The sequence below is a fragment of the Typopeltis vanoorti genome, chromosome 10, assembly GCF_054136105.1.
Source record: "Typopeltis vanoorti isolate ZY-2024b chromosome 10, IOZ_Tvanoo_1.0, whole genome shotgun sequence".
Classification (NCBI taxonomy): Eukaryota; Metazoa; Arthropoda; class Arachnida; order Uropygi; family Thelyphonidae; genus Typopeltis; species Typopeltis vanoorti.
The window spans coordinates 62,474,684-62,501,611 of record NC_143558.1 but is presented as its reverse complement, the minus strand read 5'-3'; the positions used below and the strand labels follow the sequence as shown (position 1 = coordinate 62,501,611).

At 36.3% G+C, this 26,928-nt stretch overlaps 1 protein-coding gene across 1 annotated transcript in view; it reads right to left on the bottom strand.

The window, feature by feature from the left end:
* The window catches only part of Ero1L (endoplasmic reticulum oxidoreductin-1-like protein), a 252,075-nt gene that overhangs the window by 84,033 nt on the left and 141,114 nt on the right, over nucleotides 1–26,928 (bottom strand). The window contains exon 9 of the mRNA XM_090399137.1: nucleotides 9,366–9,458. Coding sequence (XP_090255263.1) covers nucleotides 9,366–9,458 — 93 coding nt within the window. The remainder of the gene's footprint in view (nucleotides 1–9,365; nucleotides 9,459–26,928) is intronic.

Genomic DNA, 26,928 nt, shown 5'->3' with positions numbered 1-26,928 from the left:
TATTTTTGATATATGCATGAAAATGTACGAGTATGAGAGTGGCAGTGGAGAGAGAGAGAGTCGTAGATGTTTTATGAACTAGAAATATGAGACTTGTTAGAAAGAAGAGAATGGACTGGTGGAAGGTGGTACTGAGAGAGCCATGAAACCAAAAGACTTGGAATGAATGAAGTTCCTGGTTTAAACAATAGTGAAAGAAATGTTAGAGTATAACTGGGGTGACTGAAAGTAGTGGTAAGACAGTGTATGCAAAAGTTGCAGTGGAGGAAGTTCAAGAGAACGCAGAAGACTGAGTAAAGAAATAGATTGCTTGCATGGTCCTTCACAGGATAAAATGCGAGACTGAAAGGCCACAGAAACAGATTAGTTGAACTGAGAACAGAAAAAAGCAAGGACTGTAAGCCAAAAAGAAAATTGTAAGAATAAATGAGAAAAAGAACAGGGAGGATGTGTAAAGAGTTATTGGAAAAAGCAAATAAGAAGAGCAAGAAGATAGTTTGTGAGTCGACTACCATGCTATCGATAGGGGAGAACTGAGAAGGAGGGTCATGATAGCTAATGAATCAATACACAGGTTGTGCAGAAGGAATGATGTAGAGTTTGTGGACCTATGGCCTGAGTTTGATGGATGGCAAGATTTGTACAATGCTGATGGACTGCACTTAAATGGATTCAGAGTTAGATGTCTAGAAAGAGCTTTGTTCACTGAGAACGTGGAAGTCTGGAAAACTAAAGAACTTAGGGTAGATACAGATGAGAGAGAGAGAGAGAGAGAGAGTGTGTGCGCGCACGCGCGTGTAAGGCTCATGAAGCAAATGAGTGTGAAAATGGCTAACAATTACAGAATCTAGTCTCTCAAAACAAAAATGTTGAATATGGTGATCAATTCAGGAAGAAAAGGTGGTTGAGGCTCTAAAAGGATGCTGCAGTTTCTATATGCTAATACCAGAAGTATCAGCAATAAGAGGGAAGAGGTTTTTGACATTGGTTAGTGCAACCTCACCAAACATTATAGGCATTAGTGAGACTTGGCTAACAGCAGATAATGTCAGTCAGGTAGAGAATGTGATGGATTTAGTATTCTCAGAGAGGATAGAACAGACAGGACGGGGGATACTGCTGATGACAGAAGATGAACTGCACCTAACAAGAGTAAGTCAGTCAAGCATATGGTAGTTCTTTTGAGTCAATTAGGTGTGAGACTGAGGCCAGCCATGTATCAACAGATTAGTATGACTAAGTCAAGTAATTATTATGGGGGGACTTCAACTTCTGAGACAATGATTGGAATGAAGAAAGTTCGCAAAGTAGTAGGTGCATAAATTCCATTTCCTTCCTGCCTTGCAATCTTTCCTGGTATGAGGAGACTCGAGGTACAATAGTGTTGGATCTTGTTATTGGATCAGAAGGCCTGTCCATAACTAAGGAGGCTACACTGCCTCTGATTGGGGAAGTGATCATGTCGTCTTGATTTGACAGGTAGCAAAATGAGAAAATTCCAGTTAAGAAGGAATATGTGGAATTACAAGGCAAGTGATTTTGATACACAAGCAGTATGATGGCATCAAGATCTGCAAGGGAAGAGTGTTCACAGTGCATGGAGGATAGTCAAGGGTATCTGAAGAAGCAATATCACACTATATACCCAAGGTCAGCAGGGTAAATCAGATATGAGTAGTATCATTAGGCATGAGCTGCAAACTAAGAAAATGTTGTGGAGGTTATATAAGGAGAAAGATGACCAGTTAACTCATGAACAGTACAGGGATCAGGCAATAAAAGTGACCAGTATGGTAAGGAAGGCAAAATTAGATTATAAAACAAAATAGCTGAACAGGCAAAAGGAAATGTGTGGCAAGTAGGAGTAAGAATGAGTTTGGAACAATAACTTTAATGAGTGTAGATGGTAGAGAAATAACAGAGGCAGATGACATTGTTCAGCTACTGAATAGCAATTTGCAAGGGTATATCATCCACGAGAAGATATTGTTATGAAAGAGGTGACAGAGACTGATGTGAGAACAGAGGTTGATGAATTAGAGGTACTTAGGATATTGCAAAATCTGAATGCAAATACAGCTGTGAGATTGGATGGGATATCAGCTAGCACTTTATGAGAATGTGCAGGGGAACTGGAAATGCTTTTGACTACATTACGGCTACACGATAATACTGCTGGATTTTTCAGAGGAATTTCACAGGATACCACATGAAACTCTGCTATGCAAAACTATGCAATTACATGGATGAAGGGATGGCTCATGGACAGATAACAAATAGTATATGGAGGATCAGAATCTGTGCTTGGACCACTGCTGTTTAATTTGTACATAAATAATATAGGAAATAATTTAAAAGGAGATATTCAGTTGCTTGCTGATGATACAAAGTTGGGTAGGGTAATAGTTAATCATGATGTAGAGAGCTTGCAAGATTATTTAAACAAGTTGAAAGTATGGGTAAAACAAAGGATACAAAGATTACAAACTGCATATCACATTGAAGGAACCATACTCCAGGAAATTGATGAAGCTAGGGATTTAGGAGTGGTAGTGGATAGTAGGATTATTTTGTTATTGAAGAACACTCTAACAAGCAGAGATGAGGGAGTTATCATTCCTTTAAAAAATTTTGATACAATCAATTCTGAATTACTGTGATCAGGTCTGGCACCTTGGTTTCTTGGGGATGGTGGAGAGGATCCAGAGGAAAGTGACCAAGACAGCAAGTGGTCTGTGGAATGCTCCTTATGAGGATAGAGGGTTTGTGGATTGTAAAATCTAGTCAACAGGCAAAAAAAGGGAGATACAATAGAAACATTTAAGTTAAGACTTTTATAGAATTGATACATGATAAATGTTTTAGCACTTGGCGAGAAGGGAAAGAACAAGAGGTCATCCCTGGAAGTTGGATAAGAGTGTGGTTAGCAAGTGTATGAGGACTACATTTTTTGTTTGGGGAGTGGAGAATGAACGAAATGGGTTGCCTGAGCAAGTTGTGCTTTGTCTGTTAATGGTTTCAAGGAGAGGTATGATGGATATTATGCTGATAGTTTGGGTCTCTAACAATGAGTTTTAGGACTCTATGGGGGTTCTAGTGCAATAATAATAATGATGATATTGTCAACAAAGCTAAAGATGAGATTAGTGGTGATTGAGATTAGGTCATTATGTATAGAAGACATCATCATCATCATCAAATTCCTGCCATGTACCCTCAAGGGGTGTACAGGATATGATAGTACTACATGAAAAAAATTACATCATTATTAATTTCCTATCTACAATTTTCCTCCAAATCAGTCTGTTACTTGTCAAGACTCCAACATTATCAGATCTTATATTTCTATCATCTAAAGCACTTTGTACCATATCAATCCACCTATATCTTGGTCTTCCTCTGGGTCGTTTTCCTGCAAACCTGGCAAAGAACACTTGTTTTGCTAATCTTTCCTCGCCCATTCTGTTTAAGTGACTATACCACCTGAGATTAGCTCTGCTAACACATTCCTGGATGCTGACAATGTCAAGTTCTTTCCTAATATCCTCGTTTTTAATATGATATTGCCATTGATGCCATCTGTTCACGCCTATAATCTTTCTCAGGACTCTCATATCTGTGGTCTCTAGTCTTTGGTCAAGTGTTTTACTTCTGACCCAGCTCTCAGATCCATAAGTTAAAACTGGTTTGAACACTGTCTTGTATACAGCTAATTTAGTGTTCTGACTAATTTCTCTCTTATTCCATATGAATTTATTCAATTGACTTCCCCCCATACCAGCTTTGCTGATTCTGTTGTCTATTTCTATATTTAATTTACCATCTTCAGTAAAAATCGCACCTAAGTAGCTGAAATGTTTTACTTGTTCCACAGGTTCTCCATTCACAACACAGCTGACATTTTCAATGATTCTGCCTATTTTCATTGTCTTTGTCTTTTTATTGCTGACCTTCACACCATATCTATTACAACAGCTATTCAATTTATTCAGAGAATCTTGCAGACTTGTAGCAGATTTATTTAGAAGTATAACATCGTCTGCATAAAGCAAAGAGCTGACATTAACATCTCCAATTTTGATATCATGTTTAATAGCACTTTCCTTCATAATGTGATCCATATAGATAATGAATAGCAGAGGGGGATAATGTACATCCTTGTCTCACACCAGATTTAACATTAAATCATCTTCCTGTACTTCCTTCAATTCTAACTGCTGACTTACAACTCAAATAAAGACTAAGTATTGCTTGATATAATGCCGCATTGACACCATATAACTGCAGCGTATTGAATAGCTTCTCTCTTGGCACCTTGTCATATGCCTTTTCCAAATCGACAAAACTTAAATACAGATCTTTGTTATATTCCCATGCTTTCTTGACTATTTGTCGTAAAGTGAAAATCTGATCCTGACAGCCTCTATTTGGCCTGAATCCAGCTTGTTCTTCACCAAGCTTTTCTTCCACAATTCTTCTCAACCGTTTCTTAAGTATACTTGCATAGATCTTGCCAGGAACACTCAGTAGGGAAATACCTCTGCAATTCTCACATGCAGTTTTATTTCCCTTTTTACATGTGGGTACTATGAGAGCTCTACTCCAATCATTGGGAATTCATCCCTCTGTCCAGGCTTTCTGAACTATGCAGTGCAGCCACTGTAAGATTCTTATACCACCATACTTCAGCATTGCTGGTCGAATATCAACTACTCCTGCTGCCTTTCCACATTTCAAGCCTTTGATGGCTTTTTCTACTTCAAGTATGGATATGTATTCCTGACTGCATGCCTGGTCAGTGTTTTTTACCACTGTGCTGTCATCACTGCTTGTTTCATTTAGCAGTTTTTCAAAGTAATTACTCCATACTTCAAGGATATCTTTTTCTCCCGTTTTCATGTCACCTTTATCGTCTCTAATTCCTTTTACAGCACTCTTTCCTCCATTCGTAAGCTTCTTCATCAACCTCCAGAATATTTTGCCACCTTCTTGATATTTATTTTCTATATTCTTGCCAAAGTCCTCTCATGACTTTTGTTTGGCTAGTTTTACACAGTGTTTAGCATTCTTGCATTTGTCTCTATATTCTCTAAGAGCACAAGCTGACTTATTTGACAGGAACTTTTGATATGCTTTCTTCTTTTCCTTCACTGCCTCTTTAACTTCCTGTGTCCACCAGGGAGTTCTGATTTTTTTTTATCCTTACAGACAACCTCACCACATGCCTCTGGCAGAATCAATGTTTTCTTCAGAGTTTGCCACTGAATCTCCAAGGTTTGATTCCTGTTCTCAAACTCTTTCATTTTTTCTTCAATAATCTTTGTGTATTTTAGTCTACAGTTCACATCTGAGAGCTGCTCAACTTTTATTTGCTTTAAAACTTTCTTACATGTTATTCTTTTCAATATTAAATTCAATTTTATCCTGCTCAAGACTAAATGGTGATCACTTCCAATTTCAAATCCTCTGTACACTCTGGTGTCCTGCACCAGGGAGAAAACATCACTATCAACAATAACATAGTCAATGAGACTTTTCTTATTCCTAGCCTCTTCTCTCCATGTGAATTTGTGCACATTTTTATGTTGGAACATGGTGTTAGTAATAACCAGTCCATGTCCTGAGCAGAAATCCAACAGATATTTGCCATTATTATTAGCTTTGCTCTTTTCTCCAAATTTTCCCAAAATATTTTTGTATGTCTCACAATCATTTCCTACTCTGCTATTTAGATCCCCAACAAGGACCAACTTCTCCTTTTTCATTGTGTCAGTTGCTTTTTCTAAAGTGTCAAAAAATTCCTCCACTTCTACCTTAGTAGAACCTTCTGTGGGACCATAGGCACAAATAAGTCTCACTCTCCAGTTCCCCATTCTCATATTTGCCCACATGACTCTACTTGAGACTGACTGCCATTCAAGAAGATTAGCCTCGTATTTTGTGTTGAATACTATGGCTACTCCTTTTCCTTGATTGTCATTGCCTGAATATAACATTTTGTATTTATTGCTCAGAAAGATCTCACCGGTTTTGGTCTTTTTTGTTTCAGTCACCCCTATTATGTCGATCTGGTACTTATCTAATTCCTCAGCTAGCTCCATTTCTTTGCCATTCAGGATTCTTACATTGATAGTACCGATCTTTGATTCTGGTGATGTTGAGTTGGGGTTTGTTTTCAGATTTGTTCCAGTAGCTGACTTTTCGCTGTTCACTCCCTGGCGAAAACAACGGGGGCCTTGTTTAACCGGGTGACGCCCCAGCCAGCATGAAATTCTGTCATGTTGTACCATCATTTTTTATTTTGGTTTAACCAATAAGAATACAATTTGGTCGGCTAAATCCCAAATTGCCAGCCCATCCTCGTTCGTTCAGTATCCAAGTAGATACCCAACAGGGTGCACCACGAGAAGGTGAGGATTGGACATTAGGTCAGAAGCCCTGGTTGGTTCTCCGCATTCCGTTAAAGGCTATGTGGAGGTCTCCTCTCAGTTATACAGCTTTGACCCTTAAGCACCCCGTATAGAAGACAAAGGATAGTTAATAGAATGGAGCCATGGGGCACTCCCACATTGGTGGAAGAACTTGAAGAGAGAGTGTGCTGTTCACCATGTCATGCAGTGAATGACCAGAGAGAAAGCTGGCAATCCAATTACACAGGGTCACTTGCATGAAGACTGAAGGAAGGCAATGCAGACCTTCATGCCAAACATGATAAAAACTGTAAATGTCAAGGGCAAAGTGTGCATGTTCCAAACCTTTCCATAGCAGGTATCTAGTGGTAGTGATGCAGGCCAAGATTTGATCGATTTTTTTTTTTTTTTTAATGGGGTAAGGACATCAAAAGGTCATACTATACCAGGGACACAGGTCACAGCTGTGAACATAGATTGATGATATCAATGGTTGCTGATTAACTGGTGAGTCAGTAGGTTGTGGAGAAGTTGACTGTTGATAAATTTCTCCATAGTTTTGGAGAGGATTGGGATGATGGCAATTGGTCAGTAGTTGGATAGCAGTATTTTGTCTCCTTTTGTGGAGTAGGTTGGACATGTTTGCTTTCGTGTGTTGGGATAAGTGCCAGATGAGTATAGAAGATTAAGAGATGATAGAGAAAAGCTGTTAGTTCTGGAGCACGTTTCATTAGAGCTGGAGAGATGCTATCCTGATCAGAAGATTTTTTTTAGTTTTTTTCAGCATTAAATTTTGCAACAGGTACTGATCAATCTAGTGAGATGGATGGAAGACTGACTTCAATGAGCAGCAGAATACCAGAAGGCTTATTGTTATGATGTTTGTTAAATATATTCTTATAAGTGATCAAAGTTCAAATATTAAAAGTAAAATCTCTCTCTCTCTTTCCTGATGATATGAAGTTGAAGAGTAATCATTTGGTTCTTTACAGGATGACCTTAAAATATTTGAAGATGGACAAGGAAGTAGGATATAAAATTCAATGAAAGTATAGCTGATTTAATAAGAAGAATTAGAGAGAGAGATATGTTGATTGGACAAGCTTTAGGAAAAAAAAAGCTTTTCTATTCACCTTGTATCTCTTTAAAATTGCCAACTTATACACTTAAGTTCAGGACTAATATTGTTAAGACTAGTGAAGTTCAGATGAAGAGATTAAGGAAACAATCTATAGCAGAAAAAAAAATACACTTATTCAAGTTTTAGTCAGCCCAGTATTAAATTAAGGCTTCCTACTTAATTCACCAATGATTAGTATCATAAATATCAAGAGTATTCAGAGAAGATTGACTAAGTGTGTCAAGGAATTGTATGGTACTATTTATACAAATCAGTTAGTTTAAGCTGATGATTTAATATAACAGAAGAAGGAAAGGAGATTGAATTGAAGTTCATAAGTTAGTTCAGAACACACACACACAATCTTCTTACATGGGAGATGAATTTCATTGCCTGCTATGAGACCATCACCCTGCTTATAGGTGGCCTGAAAAAGTCCAATGTCTCTAGAGCAATATCTCTAAAGGAAAATAATTTTCTTTTAAGGCAAGAGAATAAAATTTATTATTATTATTATTACTTAACACCTCCAGGGAGACCAAAGACTCATCAAGGGAGGGCACCTACTCTACAACTCTTCGTCTCCATCAATCCATCAACCACAACTACCTTCATCATCTACGCTAACACCATCTACCACCGACCACCACCACTTTCACAGACAATCACAAACATCCATGCCCATGGCAGGATTTGAACCCACAGCCTTTTGGCTGGAGAGCGGATACGCTAACCACTTGGCCAACCAGGCTAGAAGGTAAATTTTGCCAGCTAAATCTCGTGGGATTAATGAGGACAGGCTGTAACATGATAGAATGCTAGAATTTACATTTCATCTGAGATGCAGTATGCAGGGATACCTACTAATTGGGTGCACCACCATGAAACCTTAAGGACTGGCAATTATGTCAGAAGCTTTAGTTGGTTCTCCACATTCAATAAAAGGACATGTGGAGATCTCCTCTTGGTTAACTAGATTTGATCCATGAGTGATCTCATGTCTAACTGAGAATCACTTTGAATGCATTTCAGTCCACTGATACATTTCAAATTCATTCCATGCATCAGCATATTGCACAACCTGCAGTTTCAATTCCTTTATTATCACAGCTCTCCTTCTCAGCTCAATTCTATCATGCTGTAGCAACAACCCAAAATCCTAGCTATCTCATTTGTCTCTTTTATTTGTTGCTTTATCCCTTCAATAAATCCTTGGTTTAAATTGCAAATAATTTGGAGTGAATTGCATAAATAATTGTTTATAGCAAATTATATAATTTAGTTATGGCCTTCGATTTCAGAGAATGATTGTTCTGTATCATTTAAACCATTTTAATCAATTTTTCTTAATAATATTGTCCATACAAATTATAAACAATGGTGAAGATGATTATACATCCTTACATCACAGTTCTTTAATCATCCAAAAAGCATATGGGTGAAATATATCAAATGATTTATGCTTCATATCCATGTTATTTCCAGAGTGTTTCAAACATTATTTCAATCCATGTTTTTATTGACTTGTATACACATCAAGGCCAACACAATTTTTCATTTTGACTCTTAATCAATATCAACCAATTTCCTGAAAGTAAGATAAAACGTAATATTTAAATTAGTCATTTATAAATCCAACATTTCACCAGCTTTCATGGAGCTATAATAGCAACAATAACAGAATATGACTAAAGTAGCAATAAGGTGACTAAATGCTGAAAATGCACAAAATGTTTTAATAAAGGTGCCTTTTTCAGTAAATGGTATGACATTTGTTACTAATATCATGAGTCAGAAAGTGATTAATGAGAATTAGTTCAAAAATTGTTAATTACCTTTCTTGAAGAACTGTGCACACAGATGAATATTTATACTACTATGTAGACCTGAAATCGCTCTGTAAAAAGCTCTCTTTTCTATACACATGGCTGAAATATGAAATAAACTTTCAATTTTATTAGCATTCTTGACAGAGCTGAAAAATGTAGTAAAGAAAATTCTGATATACAGTGTATAAAATCCATGTAAAAGTGGCTTATATAATTAAAAGTTATTTGCAGTTGGATAAACTTTTTGTGAACAAATTTTAAGCAAAGCTCTCCAAAACAAGATAGAAATATCAAATGACTTGTTTTATAAAATTTACAGTTATGCAAGGATAAAAATATTTAAAAACAGAAGTTCTTACTTTATATTTCCATGGTTATTTCATATTCTTACTATGTAATTTCTCAAACAAAAGTAGAATAATTACTTAAATGAAACAATGGTATGCAAAATGAAAAATTTACGGAGCAAATATCACATCGAAAGATAGGATAATAAATTTATTTTGCATGTTAAGTGCTTAGGAACTTAATACATTTCAAAAGTAATTAAATTTTTTTCTTCATCAAAGATCATATTTATCATAACTTCTGTTTTTGTACTCTTTCATTCTAGTGATTATTCTGTAAGCAGATACTGAAACTTAAGCAACTACATGAAAGGAAGCTTTATTTAATTTATATATCATCTAGACAGTGATGAGTAACCTTTGCTCTTCAGTGGGCCACAATTAAAAACCTAATATTCCATATGGGCTGCAATGAACATAATATTAATCAAAAAATTTTAATTTATGGGGTGGAATTTGTTATTTTCAACAGATTTACAACGAATAGTTTTTTTTTCAAATTTCATTTACTTTTTATTAGTAATACTTTTAATATATACACAGGTATACGTACATAATTTTTGTAATCAAAAGAAATTAAATAGCTGCTGAAATTTAATTAATGAAACATTTGGCTCTGTTTCTCATCAAGCTTTTCAATATTGGGAGGCATGTTTGAAATGGAGACTAATATGATTTTTTTTTGTCATTCTTCATCATGGCGATTTCGATGATATTATTATCAGGTCTTATATTTCTGTCTTTTAAGACACTTTTTACAGTATCAATCCACCTATATCTTGGTTTTCCTCTGGATCTTTTATCTGGTTGCTAGTGTCGTTAGTGAACATGGCAGTTGTGTTGAGTTGTGCTGGAAAACGTGTTTTTAAATTAAAGTATAGTGTGCCTATTTGTCTCAAATCTTGCTTCGGTTGGATACAAGTGTCCTTCATTGGTGTTATTGTTTGAAATTCTATTGTATATGCAGTAAAATCCCTTTTTTTTACATTTTTCAGGGGGACTGATGGAAAAAAGTGTAAATAGCAGGAAATGTAAAAAACATTAAAAAAGAGCTAAAAGATGACATACTGCTCGGATGAGAGTCCACATACTAGATTACAAAATTTAATAACGGAAAATAAATGAATTTACAATTAGTTATATTTATCTATTTAAAAATTTTTTTAATTGTTGATTGTTTTTGCTTTTTGTTTTTTTTTTTGACATAGCACCAGATTGCTTTGAGTTCAATGCTTGACCTATTTTTACTATCGGGATCAAAGTGGACACAGAGAGTCCAAGATCTTTTGCTAAATGCACACGTGTTCTGGCATGCCAATCTACACATCGCAGAATTGCCATCTTTTCTTCTACCGAAATACATTTTCTGTCTTTTTTCTCCCTGTTACTAACATGGATAATCCACCACTGCAACTTGAAAGCAATTTTCACATGCTAAATTATGTAGCAGAAATTCTGCAATATCAATTCGTACTGTGATTGAAAAATCATGGTATCACTCATCACTGCTGCAAGCGTGAAAAGTTACCGTGATAGCGGAAACGAAACTACATCCAAAAGCAACGGCATCTAGGAAAAGAAATGCTCAGATTTCCACAAAAATCAATTCGAAAATCAGTATTGCCACCCGAGAAAAAAATGCAAATCACGGGAAATAATGTCCACATCAAGTTGTTAACACAATTTGTCAAGTTGGGAAAACAATATATCGTAAGAATAGGCCTTAAGACAGGACCAACGGAAAATGACGTAAATGGCAGGAAAACATAAATTGCGGGAACGTAAAAACGGGGTTTTACTGTATTGTGTTTTCGTTGCTGTTTCACTACTTCAGCGACTAAAGATAGCGTCCGACAAGAAATGTACGTTCAGCGATTCACAGAACTTCTCTATGAAAGTCTGGCTCTGCGTTGGATTTTTCGCAGTGGATGTGTTGCGAAACTGCTATATGTATGTGCCGAGGAATGAAGGATCAGTAGCCTATTTGGCTAAATGAGAAGAATGAAAACGTTGACGTATGTGAGAAGTGTCGGGATAGGCTGGAGCGATTAGGCATGGAAGCAGATGTCAGAACCGTAGCAGATGAACTTTGGCAGGAATTCGGGAAAATGAAAAGTGACCTTAATCTTTTGCAAGAGGAACTGGAAGTGCTCAATAAAGGGCGGTTCTGGAAATTAAAACCGAGTTAAATGGGTTGAATAGAGAAATTAGGACTATGGCGATTACTCTAGCTGAAGTAACTAGAACAGGATTAACTATGGGAGAGTCTTTGGTGATTGATGATGAAATAAATAGTATGGGAGTGATTGGGAGTCAACAGAATGAAAGCACAAGAGGTCTAGAAGAAGCGAGATGTCGTGAGAGTGAGGGAATAAGTAAAAGAGCATTGAGTAATGAAACTGGGAGAGTCATGCTGAACAGCAGAGAAAATGAGGCCGTGAATGACTCTTTGGACTTGAATGAAGTTATGAGTGGTAAAATATATGGTGAATGTATGATTAAGGATATGGAGAGCAGTATGCCTGAGGAGTGCTTGGCTGGTGGAACAATAGAGTGGCTTTGGCAATAAAGAGAGGGCATGATGCAGAAAAGATGATAGTTATGGTGGGTTCAAATGACCTGAGTGGTAGTATAAATCAGGTAGCAAAATTATTTAAGAACATTGTTAGATATCGTGAAGAAGAAAGTGTCAATGGGAGGATTGTGTGCTGCCTCGTTTTGACAATTATGAGTTAAGTAGACGAGCAATGATAATGAATGATATGATTGCAAGAATGTGCAAAAAAAGAGGTCTGGAAATTGTTGATGTCTGGAATGTGTTTGAAGGCAAAAGACAGCAAGAGATGTGTTGCATCTGAGCATAGAAGGTTATAAGCGATTGAAGAAGTTACTGTTTTCTGAACAAGTTGAAGTAATTGGGCAGGGAAACTAAAACTGAAAAGGTTGAGTGTAAGAGGGAGAAACTTAAGCAGTGATTGTATAATTGTTGATCCTTATTCGCAGAATAGAGGGGATAAAAATCGGCATGGGACTACTGAAATTAGTGACATGTATATCAGTTCTAAAACTGGTACAAGAACTAAAAGGAATCTGCAATTTTTGTACACAAATGCAAGAAGCATTCGAAATAAGAGGGAAGAATTTTTGGCATTAGTCAGTGCAATCTCACCAAAAGTTGTAGGCATTAGTGAAACTTTGCTGTCAGCAGAAGATGTGGTCACTGGAATTGAATGTGATGGGTACAGTATTTTCAGGGAGGATAGAGAAGATAGAACGGGGGGGGATAGTACTGTTGATGATAGCTGATGAGTTGTAGCCAAAGAAATGTAGTATATCAAGATAAACATCTGAATGATAGTACATTTGAGGCGATCTGGTGTGAAATAATGACAAATGCAACCAAATATATAGTTAGTTGCTACTATAGGGGGTGATATTGAATTCATGCATCAGCAAATTAGTGCTGGGTTAGTGATTATTATGGGGGATTTTAATTATGGTGATATCAATTGGAAGGAGAAAATATCATGTGGCAAAAAGGAAATGGAATTCATACATCTGCTATGAGATAATTACTTGAAACAGCACATAACTGAAGGGACACATGGTGTGAGAGTGTTGGACCTGGTCATGGGTTCAGAGGATATATGCATAAGTAAGGTGTCCTCATTACCTCCAATTGGTGAGAGAGATCATGTGGTATTGACTTGGGAGGTTGCAAAATTTGTGGATTTCTCTCTTAAGAAGGGGTATATACAGTACACGTCAGGCAATTATAACAAGCTTTGGAGTGAGCTTGCAGCAGTCCCATGGCAGAACATATTGCAGGGGAAAGATGTTAACAGTGCTTGGGATAAAATCAGCGGGTATCTGAGGAAGACAAACAAGGTAGGCGTTAGATGGATGAGTAGTAGTATCAAGCTTGATCTTCAAAAAATGTTATGGAGAATTTACAAGGAGAAAGTGATCAGTACACCCATGAGCAGTACAAGGCTCAAGCTAGGAAGGTTACCAGCCAGAACAGTAAGAAAAGCTAAATCAGATTATGAGAAGATCTTAGCCAAGGAGATCAAGGGAAATCCCAAAGAGGTCATCCTTGGATTTTTCCGCTATGTGGCAAGTAAAAAGAAGAATGACTTCCGAAGGATAACCTTAGTGGGTGCTGATGTTATCCAAGTGACCAATTCAGATGTAATAGTAGAGTTACTGAGTGATCACTTTTCAAAAGTCTATCATCCAAGTGAGAATATCTCTGTACCTGTAGCAATAACTAATGTGAGAATTTAAGTTAATAAATCAGAGGTAGTTAGTATATTGCAGAATTTAAATGCAAATACTGTAGGTTTAGATGGAATATCAGCTCGGGTGTCGCCTCTTACTTGGTTATTTAATTTAAGTTTGAACTCTGGTATGTTCCCTAGGGAGGGGAAGAAGGCAAAGTAGTTCCTTTGCATAAAGGTGGCTTTAAAACTGAGGTAGTTAATTACAGACCAATCACCATCTCGGAAGTGGTGGTAAAAGTATTGGAAAAGTTTGTTAAAGACAAAATTCAAGAATGGGTGGATCAGGATATGATTCTCTATAGGGCCAACATGGTTTTGTTAAAGGTCAATCCTGCCTTAGAAATTCTTTTTATGATAGAATGACATCTAAGTTGGACAAAGGAAATGGCTACACAGTGGTACTTCTGGACTTTGCTAAAGCTTTTGACAGGATACCCCCCCCCCCCCCATGGAATACTGTTGTGCAAATTGGAGCAGATGGGGATGGATACTAAACTGGTAATATAGATAGGAGAATGGCTTAGGAAGAGATACCAGAAAGTGGTGTATGGAAGAGCAGAGTCCAGGATGAGGCAGGTGACCAGTGGTGTGCCTCAGGGCTCCGTGCTTGGGCCATTGTTGTTTAATTTGTACATAAATGATATAGGAAATGGCTTAAAGGGAGATATTCAGTTATTTGCTAATGATGCAAAGTTGGGTAGTGCAATAAAAAATCAAGCTGATGTTGAGAGTTTGCAGGATGATTTAAATAAGCTGGTAAAATTGGCAAAAGGAAATGGATGTCGGTTCAATGTGGAAAAGTGTAAAGTTATGCATTTTGGGATTAAAAGATTACCAGCTGTGTACTACATTAATGGAACGGTATTCCAAGAGATTGATGAGGCTAGGGACTTAGGGGCGTTGGTAGATAGGCAGATGAAGTCAGGGGACACATTGCTAAGGTGTCCAAGATTGCACACAGAATTACTTGGTTATTGAGGAACACACTAATATCCAGAGATAAAGAGGTTATTATTCCCCATTATGAAGCATTGATACTTCGCATTTAGATTACTGTGCTCAGGTCTAGTCACCTGGATTCCTTGGAGGTTGTGGAAAGAGTTCAGAGGAGAATGACTAAGCTGATAATTGAAGTAAAAAATGCTCCCTACATTGATAGATTGAGAGCTTGTGGATGGCAGAAGTTGGTTTGATAGGCAGAGAAGAGAGGATATGATAGAAACATTTAAATTACTAAAATATTTTTATAAGATTGAGGCAGAGGAAATGTTTCAGCTATTTGATAGTGATGGAAGAACAAGAGGTCATCTCTGGAAAAGGAAAAGTGTGGTTAACAAGGCTGTTAGAACGAGATTTTTCGGCTGGAGGGTGGTGAACGAGTGGAATGCATTGCCTGACTCAGTTGTGAGTTCGTCTGTAAATGAATTCAAGAACAGATATGATAGTATTGTTTTGATAGTTTGGGTCTCCCGCAATGAGTCTACTGACTCCATGGAGATACCCGTAATAATAATAATTAAATTCCTAATATATACCCTCAAGGGGTGTACAGGATATGATAGTAGTACACGAAAAATTTACATCATTACTAACTTCGTATCTACAATTTTCCTCCAAATCAGTCTATTACTTGTCAAGACTCCAACATTATCAGATCCTATATTTCTATGGTCTAAGGCACTTTGTACCATATCAATCCACCTATATTTTGGTCTTCCTCTGGGTTGTTTTCTTGCCAACCTGGCAGAGAAAACTTGTTTTGCTAATCTTTCCTCGCCCATTCTGTTTAAGAGACCATAGCATCTGAGATTAGCTCTGCTAACGCATTCCTGGATGCTAACAATGTCAAGTTCTTTCCTAATATCCTCGTTTTTAATATGATATTGCCATTGATGCCATCTGTTCATGCCACTAATCTTTCACAGGACTCTCATATCTGCAGTTTCTAGTCTTTAGTCAAGTGTTTTACTTTTAACCCAGCTCTCAGATCCACAAGTTAAAATTAGTTTAAACACCATCTTGTATACAGCTAATTTCTCTCTTATTCCATATAAATTTATTCACTTGACTTCCTACCATACCAGCTTTGTTGATTCTGTTGTCTATTTCCATATTTAACTTACCATCTTCATTAAAAATCGTGCCTAAGTAGCTGAAATGTTTTACTTGTTCCACAGGTTCTCCATTCACAACACAGTTGACATTTTCAATGATTCTGCCTATTTTCATAGTCTTTGTCTTTTTATTGCTGACCTTCATACCATATCTATTACAACAGTTATTCAATTTAGTCACAGAATCTTGCAGACTTATAGTGGATTTATTTAGAAGTATAACATCACCTGCATAAAGCAAAGAGCTGACATTAACATCTACAATTTTGATATCAAGTTTAATACCACTTTCCTTCATAACGTGATCCATATAGATAATGAATAACAGAGGGGATAATGTACATCTTGTCTCACACGAGATTTAACTTTAAACCATCTTCCTGTACTTCCTTCAATTCTAACTGCTGACTTACAACTCAAATAAAGACTAAGTATTGCTTGATAGAATGCCCCATTAACACCATATAACTGTAGCGTTTGGAATAGCTTCTCTCTTGGCACCTTGTCATATGCCTTTTCCAGATCGACAAAACTTAAATACAGATCTTTGTTATATTCCCATGATTTCTCAACTATCTGTTGTAAAATGAAAATCTGATCCTGACAGCCTCTATTTGCCCTCAATCCAGCTTGTTCTTCACCAAGCTTCTTTTCCACAATCCTTCTCAACCTTTTCTCAAGTTTACTTGCATATATCTTACCGAAAACACTCAGTAATGAAATGCCTCTGTAATTCTCACATTCAGTTTTATTTCTCTTTTTATATATGGGTACTATGAGAAATCTACTCCATCTGGAAAACATCCTTTTGTCCAGGCCATCTGAACTATGCAGTGCTGCCACTGTACAACTTTTATACCTCCATACTTGAGCATTTCTGGTCGAATATCATCTACTCCTGCTGCTTTTCACATTTCAGGCTTTTTCTACTTCAAGTATGGATATGTATTCCAGACTGCATGCCTGGTCAATGTGTTTTTACCACTGTGCCGTCATCACTGCTTGTTTCATTTAGCAGTTTTTTAAAGTAATTACTCTATACTTCAAGGTTAACCTGAAGTATGGAGGTCCTACTTTCATGTCACTTTTATCATCTCTAACTCTTTTTACAGCACTCTTTCCTCCATTTCTAGGCTTCAACAACCTCCAGAATATTTTGCAACCTTCTTGATATTTAGTTTCTATGTTCTTGCCAAAGTCCTCATATGACTTTTGTTTAGCTAGTTTTACAAAGTGTTTAGCTTTCTTACATTTGTCTCTGTATTCTCTAAGAGCACAAGCTGACTTATTTGCCAGGAACTTTTGATATGCTTCTTTTCCTTCAATGGGAGTTCTGATTTTTCTATCCTTGCACACAACCTCACACAACCACATGCCTCTCTGGCTGAATCAATCAGGGTTTTCTTCAAGGCTTGCCACTGAATCTCCAAAGTTTTGTTCCTGCTCTCAAACTCTTTCATTTTTTCTTCAATAATATTTGTGTATTTTAGTCAACAGTTCACATCTGAGAGCTGCTCAACATTTATTCGCTTTAAAACTTTCTTAAGTGTTCTTCTTTTCAATATGAAATTCAATTTTATCCTGCTCAAGACTAAATGGTGATCACTTCCAATTTCAAATCCTCTCTGTATACTCACTTCCAATTTCAAATCCTCTCTGAATAACGTAGTCAATGAGACTTTTCTTATTCCTTGCCTCTTCTCTCCCTGTGAATTTGTGCACATTATGTTGGAAAATTATGTTAGTAATAACCAGTCCATGTCTTGAGCAGAAATTTAACAGGTATTTGTCATTATTATTAGCTTTGCTCTTTTCTCCAAATTTTCCCAAAATATTTTTGTATGTCTGACAATCATTTCCTACTCTGCTATTTAGATCCCCAACAAGGACCAACACATCCAGTTCCTTGTCATTAAATTTTGGAAACAGGTTGTCTTTCTTCTCCAAGAATAACTGAATTTTGCTCTTCAAATTGTACACATGCTTAAGAATTGTCATGACTTAACCATCAAACCTCTGTGTTAAAAAGGATATTGCCATATTTGCTTTCCATATCTCTCAAAAATTCCTTAAATTCACTATGATTCAGTCCTCGAGATCTAATAAAATTTATGATTTTAATGATCAGTGGAACAACATTGGACATTTTCAAAACTTCTTCTTCCTAACATGGAATTTAGGCTTGGCCTGTTCCGGTCTCATGCCATCTCTTTCTTGGTCTTTCGATTCTTCTTTTTCCACTTATTTTGTATCTGTATAATATTTTCAGTAGTCTGCTGTTGTCTTTTCAATTTAAATGTTTTAGCCATTTTTGTTTATACTGTCTTATGTAGTAATTAATTGGTTTTATTTTCAGGGATTGTAAGATTTCTTCATTTGTTTTGTGGTCCCACTTGGTATATCCAGCTGTTTTTCTGAGGAACTTGATTTGTGCCGTTTGAATTCGTCTTTCCTTTTCATGGTCCATGTTTTGCTTCCGTATAGTAGAGTTGGTTTTCACAATACATTATATAGTCTGATTCTAGTGTGTTTTTGTACTAGGTATGGCTTAAATATATTATTTATTATGGCATTTCTTTGACAAAGTTTGATATTTTAGTGTCTTTGTCTTCTTCGTATGATAGATCACATCCCAAGTATTTGAAAGTGTTTACTTGTTCTAGTATTTTATTATCTATCACTATTTTACTTCTTATTGGGTTTTCTCCTTTGAATGCCATTATTTTTGTGTTTTCTTTAGATATTGTCATATTATATTACTTTGAGATATCATTTAATGATTTTAATGATCTTTGTAAGTCATCTGATGTAGCCAATACTATTTGATCATCTGCAAATAGTAGTGTAATGATCTTCATTTGCAGGGTCATTTGTATACCAAATGGGTTATGCTGTTTCCAGATTGTTATTATTTTATTTATATATATATATATATTGAAAAGCAGAGGTGAAAGGGTACATCCTTGTCGCACTCCTCTTGATATATCTTTCCATTCCGAGATGTGTTCTAATTTAACTGCTATTTTATTTCCTATATATATTTCTTGAATGGATTAAAAGTTGGTTTGGTATGTTTAATCGGCTAATATTTTAAACAATTGTTGTCTAATAATTTTGTCAAAGGCTTTTTCATAATCAATAAAGGCCATATGTGTTTCTTTTTGAAATTCTCTTCTCTTTTCTATTAATAATTTTAAAGTAAAAATTGGATCTATGCAGGATCGGCCTTTTCGGAAGCCATTTTGTTCTTCTAGTAATTTTCAAAACTTTTGCACTCAAATTTTCTTGGTGCAAAATGCAGTGAGAAATAATTATTTCTCATCCTGTTAACCTTTTTATGTCTCTGGATAATAATCCAGACAGACCAACATTCATACTAGACATGGCTCGAGCTCCATCTGTTATTATGTTGACGATCTTTTCAAGTGGGATATTTAATTGATTAACAACTGTTTTCAGTTCCCTGTATATATCTTTTCAGGTAGTAGTAGTTCCTTTCAATGGAACTAAAGATGCAAATTCATCGGTGATGTTAAAACTAGAATCTGTTCCTCTCAAAAAGACAGCAAGTTCTGCCATATCACTAATATCACAACTCTCATTCAAAGCCAAAGAAATCCATTCTAACTTAGAAATATGTCCCTGCAAAATTTCCTCAATATTTTGCAAAAGATCGTCAATGCTTCTTGCGATTGTAATTGCGACTAGCTGATTTTTGAAATTATATCTTTTTTTAAAATCAGGGAAAGTGACATCTGCTACCGCTAGTACGCATTCTTTTACTATTTCTCCATCAGAGAATGATTTCATTCTTTTTGCCAAAATTTGACTAACAATGTAGCTTGCATGAATTGAAGTATCTGCAGTTAATGAAGCAGTTTTAAATACATTTTGCCATTGTTTAAGATTTTTTTGAAGTTGATTCACTTTGTCTTTGTGCAACTGTCCTTGTAGATTGTCAAATTTTGAAGAATGTTTAGTTTTATGCCTCTTGATGTTATATTCTTTGAGAACAGATATCTTTTCACAACATATCAAGCAAACAGCATTGTCTTTTATGCAAGTAAAAAAAATAGTCACATGTCGATCTTTTGTTAAAGTAACAAGTTTTGTCTTCAACTTTGTGTTTTCTAGAATTTGAACTCATTCATTAAACACATGGTTCTGTCTGTAAAAAAGAGGAAAAAAATTTTGTAAAGATGCAATTTTTTAAAAGAAAAAAATTATATTACCATTAGAAATTTATAATTTTCTTAGGTTTCGAAAGAACTTGTATCAATAAGTTTATTGAAGCCATTCAATGCAGGTCTGATAATGCTTTGCTCAAACACTCCTCTACAATATTTGTCATCACTGATATCCTTCTCTTGCAATTTATGTCATGGCATTGCTTCAAGCTGCCTCCTAGATGAATAATCATTGAATTAGTTAAGAATATACTCCTCTTAAATGGAAATTCCATAAATTTAGCAATCTCTCGAAGTCAAGATCACTCACCAGCTACTTTGGTTACAGAGAACTCCTCTCATAGCATCAGATCCAGCACTCTCAAACACTGGATCTGATCTGATGAATAAAATTGCTAGAATAAAATTTCAAATAATTTTATTCCTATTAGGTGTTGTTTCCTAAATCCAATCTTTTTTGTCATAGTTGGAAGTCCTCCATCATAAATACTTATACTGTATGCATTAAACAACCAATCTGATGGATGCCATTCATTCGTACCCCTAGACCACAGCAGCAACTAAGCATATTCTGTGTGGTAATAATCTATGTCACAATACCAGATAGTCATAAATATACTGCCTTCCTGATTAACTCATATCCATACCCAATAGGTGGCATTTCACATGGTGTTACTTGCAAATTATGCTCAATCATTATAACCATTCTAAAAGTAATTTCACTTCTGCACCAAAATAAAGTACAGAAATAGTTCTTGTGGGATTGAAGGTCATTAAATCGACCATAAGTACTCTAAGTATTAATGCAAACTAGACATTACAGAAAAGAAAGAGTTTACTTAGTCATTTTTGTCCCCATGGACTCATGCTAATTGTGCCAAAATCAACAAATTGGTACTCAAACTCTGAAGCAACCTCAGCCAGCTATTTTCTTATTCCTTGCCTCCCACCATTAAACAGTTCCTAAACCTCGGCAAGTGCATGGAGAGCCTGGAACATTACCTTATCATGCTCTATGAAACCCTCTTCCAAAAAAAATTGACACAATTGAAAAAAACTCAAAGCAATCCAGTCAGCATCTCAAAGCTACCATCCCTATCACAGACAATGCCAACAAGTTTTGTGACCTCATTGTTTCATCAGTTCAAGACATGATTGAGGCAAAACATCAAAAGTACAGTGCCATCATCCTAAATTTACATTCTGAAAATGACACAATGCTAAATGCCAACATTTGCAGGCTTGCCAAACAATGCAACTGACCCCAAGAAAACTGTCAGGTGTCATCACTTTAAGCTGATGATTACAGAGAGACAGAATGAACTTGCTTTGCTCAATAAAACTGGCCTGCGATATCCTGAGAAATGGATCAGCATTCATATCAGTCGTAAACAACAAGTCGGAAGGCAGCAGCCCTGCATCACGTGAATGAGCCCAGACAGATCTGGTCTATGCACAGTGAAAAAAAAAAAAAAAAGGTGGCAATTACACAAAGAACTGGAAAAGAAACGTCAAAGTGGAGATGAAGCATAGACAATCAATTATAAAGAAGGGATACTAGTGAGAAAATATCAAATTCAGTAAATAACCAGCATGGAAACCTGATTCCAAACAATGCATAAGGAACACGTGGTCAAAAGCCAACTTCAAAGAACCTTCCTGGTCCATTTCACAAATACATGCAATCTCAGTTCTAACCTCAATGATATCTACTTCCACCTCCAGTCTGCAGAACCTCACCTACTCTTCCTGACAAACCGAAATCTCAACCTCCTCAAACAATACTCATGTTGGCTTTCCCAACTATGCACTCTTTAACCCCTTTTGCCTCAGAGGCAAGGTCTTCACATGTGTTTGCTCCAATATACCATGTCAGAGAGCATCCAATCTGGAATCTTTCAATTTTGACCTCCTTTGCCTAATAATTACTCTACCTTATTATACCAAATTCATATGCTCTCCTAATACCAACAACCACTCTGAACTCTTCAAACACCTGTCGTTAAATGCCGATTCTATTCAATCCAACTCGACAAATAGTGAAGTCATCTTCTTTGGAGACTTCAATGTCCACAACACCAGCTAGCTGTCCACTTCCAATTGCACAGATCAAGCAGGTAGAGAGGCTGAGACTTTTGCAAACCAAACAATCACAAACAATCTCACACAAATTGTCCACATGCTCACTAGAATACCAGATAATCCCAATCACTCTCCAAACACGCTAGAGCTCTTCCTCACCAGTGACCCATCTCAAGTACACTGTGAATGTTGTCAGTCCTGAAGACAGCAGATCACTATGTAGTGCAGATATCTTCCCCCATGAAGCAACCACTCGCATCCATGCACTGTATGGCATTACCAGAAAGCCAAGTGGGATGACCTTCACAACTTCTATGCCTTGGTCAGATTCTAGTCACTTGAGCCAAGCCAAACCTAACCTATGTGCAGAAAGAATCATAGAAATAATTCTCATCAGCATGAAAACATTCATTCCCCGCTCCACCCTAAATTCTTGTCTTCTAAGCCTTTGGTTCCCCTACTGGTGTGTCAAGGCCATACAAAAGAAGCAGGCATGCCACAACTGGCTTGCATCCAAAACCCCATCTTCCTATACAGCACATGAAGCCCAGAATAGCTGCAAGAAAATTATCACCACATCCAAAACTGATTTTGAGACAGTTAAAAGCAAGCAACTTGCATCCTGCCCAAATGACAGACATGCCTTCTGGGCTCTAGCCAAAACTATTGGCCATAACTTCTGACCAACACTACTCACACTATAACATCATCATGCACAGAAAAAACCAACCTCCTGGCTTCCTACTTCTCCAATTCTTTCATAGCTCATCATGATAAATGTTCCCCAACCATTCCAAACACTCAATGTCTGACTTTTTGCCAAAAATAGATCAAAAAAACTTTGCTCAAACTGGATATCAAAAATTCTCTCAGCCCTGATGTCATCCTTTCTCTAAAGGGGTGTCCCACAGAGTTGACTCCCACTTTATGCACCTATTTACACTTTCATATTCCAGTGGTATCAATCCTGCAGTGTGGAAACTAGCCCATATACAACCTATTCCCAAGAAGGATGATGCCAAATTTCTACCTTCAAACTACTATCCAATTTCTCTCACCTTGATTCTTTCTAAAGTACAGTTTCTTTCTAATACAGTACAGTTTTGCCAATGACAACACACTGCACTCTTCTTTTCATTTGACAAACCCTGCAGAGCACAAATCCCCACAACTACCAAATCTCTAACCTCTACTATCTTAAATTCTGATCTTTCAAACATCAATGAGGATTGGATAACATTACTTACTCCAACTGAAATCATTAGCCTCTATATACAAGTAGCTCAGACATGAATATATTTCATGCACCAAACATTGTTTTTTTTGCTTCCTTGAGTAAAGGATTAAAACCAAGTATATAATTTCTTGGTATCTTTAATGTAGCAAAACAATGCATTATTTCCAGCAAAAAAAAAAAAAAACTGTTCTTCCAATCTTACCCTTTCAGTAAACCATGAAACAGAGAACCATGTCAGATTTACACAATAGAAACAAGGTTGGACGCTCTGCAACTCTAGTCTCTTGGAAACATTACAGGGAAGAAGAGAAAGAAACTAGGGAATATAAGACAGATACAATGAAAATAGCATATGAAGATACATTAAACCCTCCAGGGAGGATATCTATTAGATAATCTTATACAAGAACTTGAAGCAACGAAAATTGACATTGCTGGTATCAGTGAAGTCAAATGGACTAATAGTGGAAAAATAAACAGAGACAGTCATTCAATTATATACTCATGCAAAGACAGTCATAGGAATAGAGTAGCATTTGTACTAAAAAATAAGATTGCCTAATCCTTACTCATATATTTATCTTTGTCAATATATATAACATATTGACATATATTGAGAATGCTAATATATCAATATAGACAAATATTGTCTATATTGATAAAATATTACCCTAAGACAAATGCAATAATTAAAAAGGACACACAACAGAACCCATAGAGATCCAAAAGGAGTAATGCAAGGATGCCCATTATCCCCGTGCCTATTCAACATATATCTAGACAAAGTTGTAAAGAAGGCAATAGACAATAAGCCTGGAATCAATGTCAATGGTTTAAACATAAATAATATCAAATATGCGGATGATCTCGTCCTTATTGCAAGAACCCCCAATGAACTACAAAGGTTGATAAACAAGCTAAGCGAAACCTGTAAAACATATAACATGACAATAAATATACAAAAGACAAAAGTGATGAAACTAAGGAGGAACTACCATATCAGCCACCCTAAATGGAGAACAAATAGAACAAGTAGAAAACTTCATATATCTTGGATCAAAACTAACAGAAACAATGGATGAACTCAAAACAATCAAACACAGAATAGCAATACGATGACCACCATGGGAAAATTAGAGAAAATCTGGAAAACAAACGAGATATCTAAGCAAGCCAAAATCAAATTATATGAATCAATAATTATACCAACAGTCATCTATGGAGCAGAAGCGTGGACAGTTAAGAAAAGAGAGGAGAACAAACTGCTGGCATTTGAAATGAAATGCTTAAGAAAAATAAATAGAACAAGTTGGATAAAAAAGAAAACAAACAGCACAGTCAGACAAGAATTATTGTATAAATTGTATAATAGAAAAAATTAGAAAACAACAACTGAGATGGTTTGGCCACACTGTACGCATGGACGTAGACAGACTTCCTAACATCCTAATCAATACTTTACTAAATGAAAAAAGAAGACCCGGAAGACCAAGAATTACCTGGCTGAAATTAATAAAGAGCATCTCGAGATACAGAACATATAAGGAACTTTTTTGAACAGCAAGGAATAGAGAAGACTGGAAGATTCTGCTCAAGAGAAGACTCAACCAGTCTTAGATGGAAGAGAAGAAGAATCCTTACTTGGATTTTTGCTCATAAGTGACAGAGCAATTGCATTAACTGCAGCTCAACCTTTTAACATTTTTATCGTCCAAATGTATGCACCTGTCCATGCAGTTACCCTAGTGGCTGTGTGCTTCGCAACCATGCCTGGGGAAGGAGTGTCCTAGGTTCGATTCCGGTCGATGACATGAGGAGCTGAAGGATCTTCCTCAGCCATAGCCAAGTTAGCCGGTCTTGGGTGTGGATGGTAGGGTTTTTCCCCCAGTTTATCCTGGGGTTTTTCATCCCGCAAAGCAGGCAAACCGGACTTGAGAACTCATTACAGACATAGGATACACCGGGGCATAGGGCTGAACACCTTATCTTGTGAACGGTTTGAGGTCTGATGATTACCTAACCCTCAACATCGCAAGGTAAAAGAGGGAAAAAGGAAGATGAAATGTATGCACCTATGTCTGATTACCCAGATCAAGATGTAGAACATTTTTATGAAGGCATTCAAAATGCACTTAATGCAAAATCAGATGATATAACAATTGTTATGGGAGACCTAAACGCTAAAGTAGGCTCAGATAAGATCTCTTCCTGCACAGGAAACCAACCTGGGACATAGAAATCCAAGAGGAGAAAGATTAATACAATTCTGTGAAGAAAACAATCTAGTAATAATAAATACTTTGTTTAGCCAATCTCCTAGAAAACTTTATACATGGAAAAGCCCAGGAGACAGCTATAGGAACCAGATTGACTATATAATGATTAAAAAAAGATTCCAGAATAACATCTTACAAGCCAAAACATACCCAGGGGCTGATGTTGGATCAGACCACAACGCTGTGGTCATTAAAGCAGCAATAAAATTAAAGAAAACAATGAAATCTATAACCATAGAAAAATATGATCTTTGAATCCCTTAAAAATCAAAGAAATGCAAGATAAATTTTTAAAGGAAATGGTACACTCAACTGCTGTTAACGTTCCTGATTCCACCAAGTATCCTTACCCTAATGATGATATTGAGGATGAGATGGCAGAAATTTAAAGAGGACATAAAAAAGGCAGTAAAACAAAAACAATTCCCAAAACCCTGGATGAATGACAAGATACTGAAAATGATGGAGAAAAGAAAGAAACACAAAAATCATCCTGAATACAAGAACTTAAACAAGGAGATCAGGAAAGAATATAGGATTGCAAAAGAACTACGACTCAATAAGAAATGCAAGGAAATTGAGCTTTTGTACAAAAAAACACTCAAAACTAGAGAACTTCATAAAAAGGTTATGGAGCTAACTAGCAAATCTTGGAAAAGGGAAAAAATCTTGGAGCTAACTAGCAAATCTAGGCTCTCATTGCATTGAAGATGCCAGTGGAAACATCCTAATGGAGAAAGACAAAATAAGGGATAGATGGGTAGAGTATTCAAAGGAACTCTACAATCATGATAGAATAGATAAGCCATTGCAAGAAAATTTGAAGTAACAAATGCCATTAGGAAATTGAAAACAGGAGAAGCTCCAGGAAGAGATGGAACTATGGCAGAATATCTAAAGGCTAATAAAATCGCTGACTAACATATATAACAAAATATACGAAACTGGACACCTGCCAAAAGATTTTAAGCACTCGACATTTCTACCAATGCCTAAAAAATCTAAGACAATCAAACATGAAGAATAGAGAACAATCAGTCTGA